Source organism: Natrix helvetica (assembly GCF_964273705.1).
Source record: "Natrix helvetica genome assembly, chromosome: 4".
Classification (NCBI taxonomy): domain Eukaryota; kingdom Metazoa; phylum Chordata; class Lepidosauria; order Squamata; family Natricidae; genus Natrix; species Natrix helvetica.
In genome coordinates this window covers 128,591,699-128,606,499 of record NC_138550.1, presented here as the reverse complement: position 1 = coordinate 128,606,499, position 14,801 = coordinate 128,591,699, and the positions used below count along the sequence as shown (strand labels likewise).

Sequence of the window (14,801 nt, the reverse complement as noted above, 5' to 3'; positions counted from 1 at the left end):
TAGGCCTTCACTATGTATGTTCAATTACAGACATTAATATAAATCAAGTTATTTTGGTAGTTGATATCTTACTATGGATCCCCCTTCCCCCAAGAATATGACAATGATGGAGAAATTGCTTACTGGATGTTGGACATATCACATGAATGCAAATTAAATATCAAATCACATGATGTAAAAAACACAAATATTTTCTCTCTCTCTCTTTCTCTCCCTATTTGAGGTGATTTTCTATATTCCTCTACTTATTCAAGATAAACCGTTCTAATACTTTGAATAAGGATAAACCTTTGTCACTATGCTCAGTTTCATTCCTATACGGATATGACAGCCTGCAGGGTGGCATAATACTGTTGCTGCTCTGTGACTATCAAAGTGCAGCGCCACAAAATGCACTTTGGGTGCTACTGAAGATACTTTCAGACGATACTTTGGGTATCTTCTGAAGATACAGTTTGAAAGAGTCAGATAGGATATGTTTTTTATAAACTCTTGATATTCAAACCATACGAATCAGAGAGTTCAAAAGTAATGTATGTTCAGATACATTACTGTAATGTATGTTCCGTATGTTCAGAGACTAAAGAAATTGAGTAATTGAGAAGATATAATTAAAATATTGCTGACTAATTTAGCTAATTGATTATTAATACAGAGACTAGATTCACATGTCATACCATGTTATGACTTGGTACTAACTAGGATCTGTAATATCAGCAAAATGATTCAGTTAATACACGACACTAAGCCATTAACCTGATTTGTTTTTAATCAAATTAGAAATCCATCTAGTTCAGTGTGTTATCTTTTATAGGAACTAGCCAGATAGCAAAGATAATCCTCTTTGGCTAATACTTCCAAGGAATGTGCCAAGACACCTATTTGGATGGACAATGTTATGATCAGAAAGCATTGAAGCCATTCTTAAAGCTTTCGTTCTTGACTCAATTCATGTTCAAAAGTTAATCTTCCATCTTGAACTAGATAATTTAATCCCTCCCTTCATCCTTTTCTTCCTTTTTGATCCCTTATCAGATCTTGCAAGAAACTAATGCAGCTTGAACTCAAGATTCCTAATAACCAAAGAGAATGAAGCAGCAAGACTTTGAAGGAACAATAACATGTAATCTGTAAAAGCTTGTGAAAACCTTAAATTCTCATAAGCTCAGACAAATGAAAATCAGGAAAATAGGACATTAAGTATTCTTCCCCAGATACAGTGAATTGGGATGAAGGACTAATTATTAAAGGGAGAATCTGTCAAATGGAGATGATGTTGCTATAATAATAAATATTGAGTTTATAATAAATATTGAGTTTTAAAACAGAAGATGCTGTGATGAGGAATACATTATCTAACCATCCAGGAACAAACTAGTTTCATTGGTTTCTATTCTGCTTGCATCCTTTCACCATCCAGCACGCCCTGAAAAGATCAGAGCCCTGGGCGGATAAGAACTGAACAAACAGCTTCACAGAAAGGGAATGGGACAACTCACTAAAGCCAACTGGCCATGGCCAACTTGCCATAGTCAACTCACAATGACCAACTCACCACAGGCCAATATCTTTATCTCTCTCTATCATCTCTATCTCTATCTATCTATCTATCTATCTATCTATCTACCTACCTACCTACCTACATACATACATACACACTCACCCACCCACCCACACACACACACACACACTCATGTCCACAAGCCGAAGAGCCAGAGCCAGAGCCAGTGCTGTCCAAAGACATCTGCGTTGTTATGTGGCCGGCATGACTAAACGCTGAAGGGGCCCGGAATGCTGTTACCTTTCCACCAAAGCTGGTTCCTATTTTTCTACTTGCATTTTTACATGCTTTCAATCTGCTAGGTTGGCAAAAGCTGGGACAAATAATTGGAGCTCACTCCATTACGTGGTGCTATGGATTTGAAGCACCAAACTGCCGACCTTTCTGATTGACAAAATCAGCGTCTTAGCCTCTGAGCCACCATGCCCTTTATATATATAACTATAGTCCATGTTAAATAACTACATTATTTAACTTGAAAAATAAATCATTTCATGCTTTATTTATCACATTAACTATAAGATGAGACTCAAAAAGCATATCTTCCGTGGAATGATTTTTAAATTATGGCTTTTCTAAATAAAAACATGATGGCTAGTTCTGCTGCACAATATCTTATTGCAGTCCATTAAATTACTTGTTTAAATCAATTAGTTTGTGTTTTTCAAGCTACAAGTTTAGTTTGTTTAAATATGGTTTACTGAATAAGCCAGAAGAAAAGTTGAAGAATTTTTTCCCTTTTGGAAAGCTTAAAGATGTATGAAGTTTCTTGTCAACTAGAGAGGAATCTATGTTTAATGTATAACACCAATCCTTTTTAATAAGCACTTAGTCATTTTTAGGAAAAACCCCCATTCAAATGATCTCCATTAGAAAGTGCTGCAAAGTACAAATGTCAAGTTCAGTCATTTTCCACCAAGGCAGTCATTTTGTGAAGTGTTCGTAGCACGTTCTCAAACCTCCCCGCCTCACATCAACCAAGAAAGGTTGGATGTCATTGTAGCTTTGAACTTTCTATTGGCCCAGACATTGTAGTTTGTAAATCATTGTCTATGGATTGTTGTGTTTCAGTATATCTGTGCTACCCCAGCAGTATATAGCTAGTGTAGGAATTAAGAACTCACTCCTTTAAGAAAATACCTCATGGGAAATGTAGGCAGAGATTGCCTTATGGGGAATATAGTTCCATGACATGTGATCACATCTCTGTTTCTGATTGGCCACTGGGGCATTCTGCCTGCGTGTAAAGTTTATAGCCGGTCAGTTTAAATGCCTTTGTGAACCGGAATAGTAGTGTTTGTATCACCCCCTCACCATGGGAGTCAAATCATCATCTTTTTACACCACGTGATGGAACAGATTATGGAAAGTCAGAAGTATCTTAACATTGAACTGTAAGTTTTGCTATTAAGAATGCCTGATAATAAACTTGATCAGAATGAGATTGCTAAATCTGGAGTTAACTGCATGCCCCGAGCAAGCCTACAAGGCTAGAGACAAAACAATATCATATTCAGTAAACTATGGTTAAACAAATAATGATTGTGTGATATAGGAAACCATAGGATGGTTTGTCGTGTCTTTAATAGCAATTCATAATTTGGAGGTGGCAGATCAATGATCTGAAATGCTGAAGAAGACAAAGATTACATTCTGTACATGAATTCTCTGTACTTACATGCCTTCAGAAGACTTATTGAATAATTTGATCCAACAGCATGACTGTTCTCTAAAGATTGCTAGATCAGCTTTTCTTGATAAATTTCAACTTTTATCTTTTGTCCATCAATACAATGATTTATTATACAATGATTTATCATTGTATAATAAGATATGCTGGCAATGATTTTCTTCCCCATGATTAAATGCTTTGGATTACCTCATCCTTTCAAGGCAAACATAATTCCAACTCAGATGTTTCCTATGCAGGATGAGCTCTGCATGTCCACTTACTGGACTACTGTGGTTTACATTTTGTGTCCTAAATTGTATATCAACATCACCATCTGATGTTTATAACAAACATTAGACACTTAATGATTACAACTTGGGGAAAAGAAGGAGTGCAACTCTCAGAATTTGTCAGCCTCCATGGTCAACAGGTGTGGAAGATACCAGGCTTAAAATAACATAAATTGTAATATCATGCTAATAATTGACCAGGAACACAGAATCTATTCAGACTCTAGGCCTCTGAGGGAAAAAAATCCATTGATCTTAGTGCATTACTCAAAAAAAGTGCATCTATAAATTGCAATATGCAAGGTATTGCAATCCATTAGAAAAACACAGAATAAAGTATACATTTCATAAAATGAAGCCATTTACCTTATATATTGGAAAACAGCCAGACCCAGCTAAGAAGTAAGTCTTATACTATAACGTTCCAATAACTGAAAGACTGCTTCAAGGAAGAAGGTGTGAGTTTATTTTCCTTCGTGTCAAGTACGGGATAAGAACCAAGTGGAAGCTTTCACTCAAATAATAATAATACAATACAATACAATACAATAGTAGAGTTGGAAGGGACCTTGGAGGTCTTCTAGTCCAACCCCCTGCCTAGGCAGGAAGCCCTATACCGTTTCAGACAAATAGCTATCCAACATCTTCTTAAAGACTTCCAGTGTTGGTGCATTCACAACTTCTGGAGGCAAGCTGTTCCACTGATTAATTGTTCTAACTGTCAGGAAGTTTCTCCTCAGTTCTAAGTTGCTTCTCTCCTTGATTAGTTTCCACCCATTGCTTCTTGTTCTACCCTCAGGTGCCTTGGAGAATAGTTTGACTCCCTCTTCTTTGTGCCAGCCCCTGAGATATTGGAATACTGCTATCATGTCTCCCCTAGTTCTTCTTTTCATTAAACTAGACATACCCAGTTCCTGCAACCGTTCTTCATATGTTTTAGTCTCCAGTCCCTTAATCATCTTTGTTGCTCTTCTCTGCACTCTTTCTAGAGTCTCCACATCTTTTCTACATCATGGCGACCAAAACTGAATGCAATATTCCAAGTGTGGCCTTACCAAGGCATTGGTAAATGAGTAGGAGATATTTTAAAAAATGATTTTCTGACTATTAAGCAGTGAAACAGTCTGCCTTCTGAAACTGTGGATATTCCATCACTGGAAGTTTTCAAGCAAAGGGTGGAGAGCCTTTTGACTAGGACAATAGACAGATTGCCACCTTGTATGGGGATTTCATTCCAAAGACTTTTAAACTGCTTTCCATCCCTTTGGTTCTATAATTTTATTGTCAAAAAATTAATCTGCTGAACATCTCAGTATCCATCACCGTCTGTACTTCTGCGTTTGAAAGAAAAACCTCAGGTCAATTGGTTAGGCTAGGATAAGTGGGGTGGGGGAAAACATCCAGGAGAAAAGTAGTGACCAATTATTTCTACAGTAAATAATCTAATGAAGTTACCAAGAGTCACCTTGAATAGAAGAAAATCAGTTTCTAGATTGTCCCTGCTTTTTTAAACATGGAAAGAATGCAGAGCTGAAATTCAGCAAGTTCTGACAGATTCTGGAGAACCGGTAGTAGAAATTTTGAGTAATTTGAAGAACCGGCAAATACCATCTCTGGCTGGCCCCAGAGTGGGGAGGGAATGGGAATTTTGCAGTATCCTTTTCTTGCCACATCCACTAAGCCACACCCACAGAACTGGTAGTAAAAAAAAATTGAATTTCACCACTGAAAGGATTGGATAGAGTAGGGTGGGGAGGAAAGGAAAGGGTCTCTTTGCCATTTGCTATATTGCGATTTCATACTGAACACAAATACATTAGATAGATTTATTTCAAGTAGCAAGTTTATAGAAGGTATTTTCCACATCAAAAGGAAGATGAATTGTAGGGAAAAAATCCAGCCAAGCTTTCATTGGTTACCTGAAATGCATCTTCAGTTCTAGGTAGAAAGAGTTGTTCTCTGTTGTCGTTGCCAAGAATAATAGGTCCAGCAAAATCTTTGTCTCCATATATCCAGAGAGTGACATTTGCTTGAGTTCCTGAATTTCCTGTCAGTATGAATACTTTCCATTTATCTTCTGAAGGAAAAGGGGACTTTTCATTTTGAATCATCATCATTTCCTCTGAAAAGTATAAAATGTCAATAGATCAAGATGGATATGCATTTAGAAGTCTCTTTCATAAAAACAAGATAAAAAGAGGAAGGTTTTTTTTTAAAAAGATGGGGTCATAGTAGTCTTATCTGGCATAACTAAAACACAAACATTAAGCCACAAGTGTGAAGAGCATTTTCAACATCAAGGCTTACCAAATGTAGCCCTGGTTGTAAATTCTTCCATGTGGCAACTGTCATAGGTAATGAAGTTTCTTGTTGCAGCAACATCAAGTCATATTGTAGCAATATGGCAGCAAACCAATTTAATAAATAACTAAATTAAATTAATAAAAATAAATTCCATATAGTTGAAAAAGGGCACTTTTTCAACTATATTCACAATATTTACAATTGCCCACAATTATCCAACATCACTAAAAGGGTAATTAGAACTTCTAATGTGGAACCATCTCATCTCAGATACCATTTTAGTGCCAACATTTTAGTTCCTGTTATTTGGCAAATATTCTGACAAATTATTGTTCACAGCTGATTTGATCCTTTGTGGACATTTTAGTCACACATATGGATAACTTTTATAAAAGATGGTTGTGCATTGCCTAGAAAAAGTCCATTTTCAAAAACAGCATAGGAAGGAAGGATATATTTAAGCATTTTGAGAAATGTTTCACCTTGTACTTTGCACTTTTTGCTTTTGCACACACACAAAAATGACACATGCTAAGATGTCAGTGAAAAATAGCTTTTAAAGGATGTATTTTTCCATAGGTTACTCTTTCTTAACCTGATGCCCTTCTCTGATGTATTCAGAATAAATCTTATCTAGCATATGTTGCAATCTCAACAGACCTGGAAGGTGACTAGGTAAAGAAAGGTTGTTTTGCTTGACCACATGTGCTATAAATTATATGGCTTGATATAATTGCCACTTATGAGAAAAACCATTGTAAACATTGAAACTGGATGCCTGAAAGTACCCCACTCCCCCAAGGAAGCAATAAACAGTTGGTTGCCAGCCAAGCATGCAATCACTTGAGAGGCATGTATCTGAAATCTGAGACTTGACATTTAAAAAACTACCGTAAATGTTAAACAAAGGACAGAGAAAAACAGGTAACACTGAATTAATGATTTGTTGTTGTTGTTTGAAATCCTTTGCAGGCTAATTATGGATTACTTGAATCATTCAGTTATCAAAAATAAGGGTGTGTGTGAACTTCTGATTTAGAATCCGTTGGTGTTTGGAACAGCAAATGAAACTGAGAGAAACAAGAAAAAAAAGTAAAAACTCTCCTGGCATTATTCCACCTCTTGTGAGATGGCACTTCCACTTTTAAAAGACTCACATTTCTTACTTCTGCAAATGAAGGTGAGAAAGTGTGACAGACACTTAAGAAGTCCTACTTTTATAGGTGGCAACAAGGTAAATTATCCTGCATTCCTTCCCTATTCAGTTTCATAACAGAAAATTTCTCTTTAGTGTTTTTTCCCAGAATTTGAGAAGATTTGGGAAGAAGTCTTGATGGGAGGAATGTCACTTTCTTTCACTTGGTTGTGAAATGGCCAAAAACTGTGTGCATGGATTTCCTGCTTTTCTCTGCACAATCATCTGCAATTAGTCATGGCAGGACTATCATCTCCAATGTGCTGCAATATCCTAATCTCTTAAATTAAACCCAAAGGAAAAGATAATGAGAAAATTCCTTGCTTGGGACTTTTTACAGTGCACTGCCATGACTAATGTAATGACTAAGGAGTCCTGACTTTGAGAATTAGATAATTTCTATTTTAACTTCAGAAAGGTGAGAAAATCAACCATCCAGGTTCTCTGGCCTAGAATATGACAGAGCAAAACTTTTCAAAGGTCATCAGACTCGTTTTTAGTTCTCTAACACAGAATAACAGAGTTGCAAGGGACCTTGGAGGTCATCTGGTCCAACCCCCTCCCTGTTCGAGCAGGAGAGTCTGTACCATTTCAGACAAATGGCTGTCCAGTCTCTTCTTGAAAGCCTCCAGTGATGGGGCATCCACAACTGCTGAACGCAAGTTCTCACCATTAGTAAAATAAAAATAAAATAAAAAACCCACTGCTCCAAAAGTGCTCCTTTTCCAAATTCACTTAATTTTTAAGACATTTAATATAATGTTTATGCTGTAAGATGCACAGAGCCACTTCAGACAGAGATGGGCAGCAAATAAATTTAATAAGTAAAATAAAATAAATGTTACATTAAATATTCTTTCTCCACATGCCCACTTTGCAAAAAGAAACAGTGCATATATTTCTTTCTCTCCTTACAATAGGAACAGCAAAAAAGAAAGCAGATAGAAATTGATTAGTTAGAAAAGACTGCTGTTATGAAAAGGGAAGGAAAGAAAAAAGAAAGAATAGAAGTAGAAGGAGATTAGGCATGGGGAAGGAGAAGCAACAATCTAACTAGGAATTATTATAAAAAGTTAAATTTACCAAGTTAGCAGCCTTTCTAAACCATAGATAATCTCCCAAGAGATCCCTGCTTTACAGCAGGCATATCTGACTGAATTCTGCCCATTTGCTTGCTTTAAACAGCTCTTTTGCTTCTCTCAGGAAGTACCACACTTCTATTCCTATTGGCAAATTGTTATTTTGGGGAGGTGGGAGGTGTTTCCTATCAGTAAATGCAGTGGTCTGCTTGGGGTTTCAATGGATGTGCAGCTCTATCCACAATGCGATATGGAATCTGTGATGCTTTCTTGGGACATATTTGCACATCATGCTTTCTTAAAACATTCCATGTAATACTTTAGCATGAAGCTTGTGCTAGGTCCTTTTAGTTTTTCCTAAATCAAAGCAGAACTGAGAAATATTAAAATAGGGTTGCGGGATTAGTGGATTAATGAATTAAATTGAAAGGGCTTAATTGCAATTCGGGGTGTAATCAATATGAGACGGTGCGTTAATGTCCTGTGATCTTTGTTTCACAACTGTGACCTCAGCATTTTTTAAAATCAGAAGTTGCTTCTATCAGCAAATGGAAGATTTTCTCCCAGACTTTTCAGTAATAGCTTTAGTCTACCTTCTCATCTAGAAAGTAATGCAAATCAGCAATAGTTTGCTGCCTCCTTGGGGCATATCTCCAACTAGAGAAAACATGAGACAGATGCTAAAAGGAAGATTCCTCAGCTGGAGAGAAATTGAATGCAGTCTTTTCCAAGCATTCCTTAATTCTGGGTGGACAAATTTGTCAAGTTTTGGTCCTCTTAATTTCTCATTATTCAAATTTTAACTTATTCCATTTTGGGGAGAAATGTTGCCCCCAAAAAACACCCCTACATGAAAGTGTGTGTGTGTTGTGTGTGTACATGTGTGTATTTGCAGCATTTCTCTAACTATATCTGATTTTCTATGTATTTTTTCTAACACAATTTTTGACAGCAACTTTCCCTAATATGTCTTGTCTCCTGGGTCTCTTTCTTTAATATAATAAGGATGGTTAATTGTCCCTAACCTAGGCATGATTAATACATTTTAATGGAAAAATTCCAGTGATTCAAATCAAGCTTTCTGCAAACAACACAGGAAGCATATTGTGAAAGAAATTTTGTACATGCTCAATAACCATTTTCTTTTGAATAGAGAAAATTATGTTTGAAAATATTTCCTACATGTTTCATAAATTATCAGTATTTTAAAAAAAATACCACATTTAAACTAAAAATCATTATTCTCTGTTTTCTTGTCAATTGAGTGAAATGAACTATTCACATCAATATTGTACAGCATTTTGAGAGAAAAATTAGATGTAGGCCCTATCACACAAATGGTAGAATTCTTTAAAATTGGTGGCCTTCCAATACGTTGGATTATGGGTCCTCTAATTCCCAGCCAAAAAAGCCTTTGACTGTTCTGCCTGGGAAATATGGCATTTGTACAACTTGGGAAACAGGTTGAAAAATGCTACTGCATTTAAATTGCAGGCCTACATAGGCCAAAGAAAGTGGGGCAAATCAATATGTACTCTGCATTTGAAGGCAATAGGTAATGTTGCCACATTGTTCATGCCTGCAACACTTTTGCAGTAAGTAAATACTATTCTAAAAATTCACCATTTAAACTAATTCTAGATATAATAACCAATGGGATTTGCTATTTTTTGAAAACTGAATGATTGCTACCCTAGATTAATCATTTTTCAGGGAATCAAACTGCAAATCAACCATGACAAATACAAATAAAAACACATAGGTCTATATACACTAGACTGGTTATAACATCAAAATGAGTCTGTGAAAACTAATTCTAATAAAAGCCTTTCAGACTAGTAGTTTTCTATAAATTGGCTAAAATTATGTGAACATTTTAACCAGTTATTTTGGGGTGGGAAGAAATGCTTCAGCCATTACCAATTTATAACATTTGAAAGATTTGGGTTCCTTTGGGCACTTTATTGTAGTAAGCTTGGCAGGATTACTGATTTACAAATGTAAAGTGGGACAATTACAGAGCAATAATTGGAGACTATTTCTTTCTGCAAAGCATGCGGGACAGGAACCCACCCCTGTGCCACATGCGCAAAAAACAGCTGATCATTGCACGCATGAATGCCAGAAACCCAGAAGAAGATTGGACGACACTGCATGTGCCAACAAACGTGGCTCTGTGTGTTACTTCAGGCACACGTGCCATAGGTTGGCCATCACAGTTATATGTTATGTTATCTGACAAGAAAAAAATTTTCTCACTCTGCTAACTGAACATTTAATCTTTAGGAAGACTGGATTGCACTGAAGTCTTCTAGGCTCCTGGGAAATAAGTCATGAAGATAAACAGTATTCCTGGGAAATGATGGTCAATGCATATTCATATCTATTAAGAAGCTTATTATGACTAGTTCTTTGTGTGTAGGAATATTTAGCTTTATTTGTTTCCTATCATTGACCGAAATATGCTTAATCTTTAGGTAAGTAATTCCAAACATACCTTTAAGCATTCTAAATAATACTTATCCTGCCCTCCCACCCCATGGACAAAATATTGTTTTGCTGCTCATTATTTTCTTTTCTATGATGCCTGGATGTTCCTGTAATGTACATTTAAGATGAACTTAAGATAAAGGGCAAAGAATATATTTATTAATTAAGCAATGCAATCTGAAAGAAAAAAAATCGCTCACATTTGTGAACTGGTAGGGAAGGTAAAAAAATACCAACCCTGAAAAACCTAATTAGCCATCATTAACAGCAGATCAGGTTAATACTGTGAAAATGAAACAAACCTGTTTCAACATGTTGTGATTGATATGAATGAAGTTGAGTTGAGTTGAATTGAATGGATGGATGAATTTTACCTGAAGGAGGAGGATTTGGTTGTCTTCCAGATACTAGATTCTGGGTTCCTGCAAACTGCTGCTTAGGTTCTCTGAACACTTCTTCCTGCTGGGCAAGAGTTGCAGATGTTCCCATTGGCTTTTTTCTGCCAACTAAAATTTAATGGAAATCATTTTAAGGGGAAAAAAATGTTGGAAACCTTTTCAAAGGCAGTTAAAACAGTTCTTATTTCTGTACAAATTTTCCATGAATCCAAAGGACAACCGGCTTTACAGTTTTTCAGTGTAACAGTGTAACATAACAGATTATGTATATTTCATTTCTTATGAATTGCATGCAGGAGTTTAATGTTCTTATGCAAGAGTGCTGGACTGGTGTTGAGAAATAGCCTAGCCACGGCATGGCTTGAGAGGTTTGACCATGTAAGCCCCTTGTTGGCAGAATCAGAGAAAATCCTTCTGGGCACACAGTGGGGACAAAGTTATCAACGAAATACTGATAAAACCTGGTTGTCTTTCCCAGTTAAAATGGAGCTTCTGTGCAGGAAGCTTCATTTTTTAATACACAAATATAGTGATGGGGTTTTTTATACACAAGTATAATATTTATTTATTTATTTATTTATTATTTATCTTTCAAAAAGGCTGACCCTGCATGATACCAGTCAAACATTCTGGAAAATGCAGACCATGTATTACTTGGGCAGATACTTTTATGATCTCTCCTGAAATCTGACTCAAAATGGTAATGAAGAGAAATTTCCCTAGTAAATGGAAAGAAAATGACATGTAGATAATAGTTTGAAGTGGCCTGTGGGGTTGGAAAGAGCTCAACCTCTGACCATTTCAACAATCACATCATCAGAGAGAAGGAGCTGACGTTGCAACGATATGGATGTGCGATCTCGGACCTCCGAGATCGCAGTCAATACTTTTACCGCTGGGTGGTCCATCTGGACCTAAACTGTCCCAAAGAGATGGTGACAGGGAAGAGTACGTCTTGCTGATCTCAGGGACATCACAAATTCCCTGATTGATCCAAGAAAATCTCTTCTAGCCGGCGATAGAAGCGCAGCCCCAAGCTGCTGAAGTCGGGACAGCTCCGCAACCGGAAGAAAGTGGAAAGAGAAAGTGTGTCCATTTGGTGAGGAAATTTTATTTTTACAAAAGAGACTGCCCAAAAAAGATTAAAACCAAATTAAACTTGTAAAGAAAATAAAAGAAAAGAAGCGGCGAATTTAAGCTATTTTGGACAGCCTGTTATCCTTTTTTTTTAATCGTCTTCTATGGATGGAAGTTTTGCAAACACTTCCTACTTTTTAAAGTGAAAGTATTGGCTTTTCTGCTTCTACTTTTTTTTTAACCTATGGATTAAATCTTTTTTTTTTTTTACTTTCACAATACTGGCTTGGATGGTTTTTTTTTTCCTTTTTATTTTGTTCCATTTAAGAACCTTGTTTCTTTTAAGCTTGGAATATAAAGAGGATATAAAAGGAATATAAAGAGCAGTAACATCAGAAGGAAAAGAAGTTATACTGCCACTTGGAAGTTGGAGGCTGAGTTCTGAAATATTTTTCTCTCTCTTTTCTCTGATCATTTTGACCTTGCACTTCAAAGGTTTTAGCTTGCAAAGAGATAAGATGGGTTGTTTATGCAGGTGCCCTTTGGATGTCTCTTTGGCAGCAAGAGAAAAGTGAAAAACAAAGCTTTGTTTTCCAACTAGAGTGGCAGTGTTTATAAATTGGACAATGACACAATACCATGAAGAAACCATAACATTACAACAGATTATGTTTGAAGTTCAAAAATTATTAGAAACATCAGAGAGAATGGAGAAGAAATTGTAAAATATAGATGGTAATATAGCAAAATTTGATGAAATTGAAGATAGCCAGCTAATGGAAAAAGTGGAGGTTAGAGTCTAAAAAACCCAAGGGAAAAATGAACAAAGAGGCAAGATAATTGTGGATATTGACAGTGATCTGAGCGTGGTTAGAAATGAAAAGAATGGAACATGGAAAGGGAATAAAGATGGAAAGGAGCTCTACCCCAGATTTCAAGGTATAGATTAGAAGGAGAAAAAGAGAAGAATTGATGAATTTAAGGAGAGGAACTTTGACAAAAGCACTACTGATAACCATGTCAGGGTGTGAATTCTGCCCTGAATTAACGAGGTGTGAATCTTGGCATTCCTTGAAAGCATACCTTTGAAGTAAGCAAAAAATAAACCCGAGGCATAATCTAATAATTTTTTTTAATGTAAATAAACTAAAAATACAAACTTACTAACTAAATTAATCACATCTTGGCAGAGCTCCTTTGTCTGCCTGCATACAGACAAAGGAAGGAAGAAGTTATGTGATGTAATGACCTGCGCAGTAAATCATTGCTGATAAGAAACTGTTCATTCTACCGTATAACTCAGAATGCAGGTACAGCTGGCAAACCAAATAAACACAGTGACAAACCAAAGATAAGCTGATTAAAGAATCTGATGGAGGGTTTTGAGAATTTATAAGACATCCAACAAGCAACAAGGTGCGAAGAGAAGTCCACACAAAGTTGATTAAGGAAATAACCAGAAGATTAAGCCCACATAAGGCAAAAGAAATAGGATTGTACTACTACTGGAAAGACACAGATTGAGATATGAAAACTATTAACAAAATACTAGCTAAATAGTTAAAATTAGAGCATTATGTTAAAAATGAAGTGATAATGGATATAGCTAGATAGATAATTGATAATGATATAATGTATACATATGGGTTAGTTTGACAAGAAAAAATTTGGTATAAATTTTTAACTGGTGACCATGAAAGGAAGTTTTGAAACTTAGTTATGTATGAAAGCCTATAATATTGAAATTGGATATAAATTGTAAACAGTGATTAAGAAAGGAGGTTTAGAAACTTTGTTATCAAACATAATTAATTTTTATTTAGAACATTTCACAAAGATAGAATGTTGTTGGATGATATTGAAAATAGACAATGAAATGCCATTATGTGGTTTTGCTTTGAATTTTGGAATATTTGTTATAAAGGGATGTTAAAACAACTATAGTCATATGAAGGATGAGGTATGATGATAGTAATATATAAAAATATATTTGATGTATATATATATATATATATATAATTTGATATGGATTATAGGTGATGACTGTGGAAGAGATGCATGAAAGTTCTTTGTAACCAATTGGCACACTTTTTATAATTTGTAATGGAATATGTTTTTATGGTGTTTGTTGTGATTTGTTTGTTTGTTCAAAAATAAAAAAATAAAAAAACCAATCACATCATCAGAGTTACTGGGAATCAGGTGGCATATAAATTAAATTTATTATTATTATTATATACCAAACTGTATCCATAGCCATAACTATGTTGGATAAGAAAGAGAAAACACTATTTTCACACTGATACAGCTATACAAATCAAAACAGCTTTGAAATAAATTACAGCATCAATTTTGGACCTGACTTTGCTTGCCCCCAAAAACACAAATACATGTGCTGCCTAAAATACCATGAAAACCAGGACGAAAACATTTCAATTTGCTCAATTTGTGGGGTTTCAAATAAAATTGTTCTATATCATCCTTGCTACATATCACAGACTACAAATAGCTGATTATAATAAGATTACAATCATACTCAATAGCTACTACGCATTTCTGCCAGAATCTTCTGGAGAATATATAGGATTTGACAAGGTATTTTGTTTGAAATCTGATCTAGAAAATTCCAGTCCTGTAATTTTGTAATCACAGCATAGTGAAAATTGTTTATCAATCTGGCAGAAATAAATATTTATTAGGTTTGAAAGGCTGTACAATTGTATGCATTTTAAAAT

At 35.5% G+C, this 14,801-nt stretch overlaps 1 protein-coding gene across 1 annotated transcript in view; it reads right to left on the bottom strand.

Annotated features, from left to right (window-relative positions):
* Window positions 1–14,801, bottom strand: part of RP1 (RP1 axonemal microtubule associated) — a 221,844-nt gene that overhangs the window by 130,689 nt on the left and 76,354 nt on the right. The window contains exons 17-18 of the mRNA XM_081952551.1: window positions 10,966–11,097; window positions 5,443–5,645 (exon numbers count right to left, since the gene is read on the bottom strand). Of these exons, the coding sequence (XP_081808677.1) occupies window positions 5,443–5,645; window positions 10,966–11,097 (335 nt within the window). The remainder of the gene's footprint in view (window positions 1–5,442; window positions 5,646–10,965; window positions 11,098–14,801) is intronic.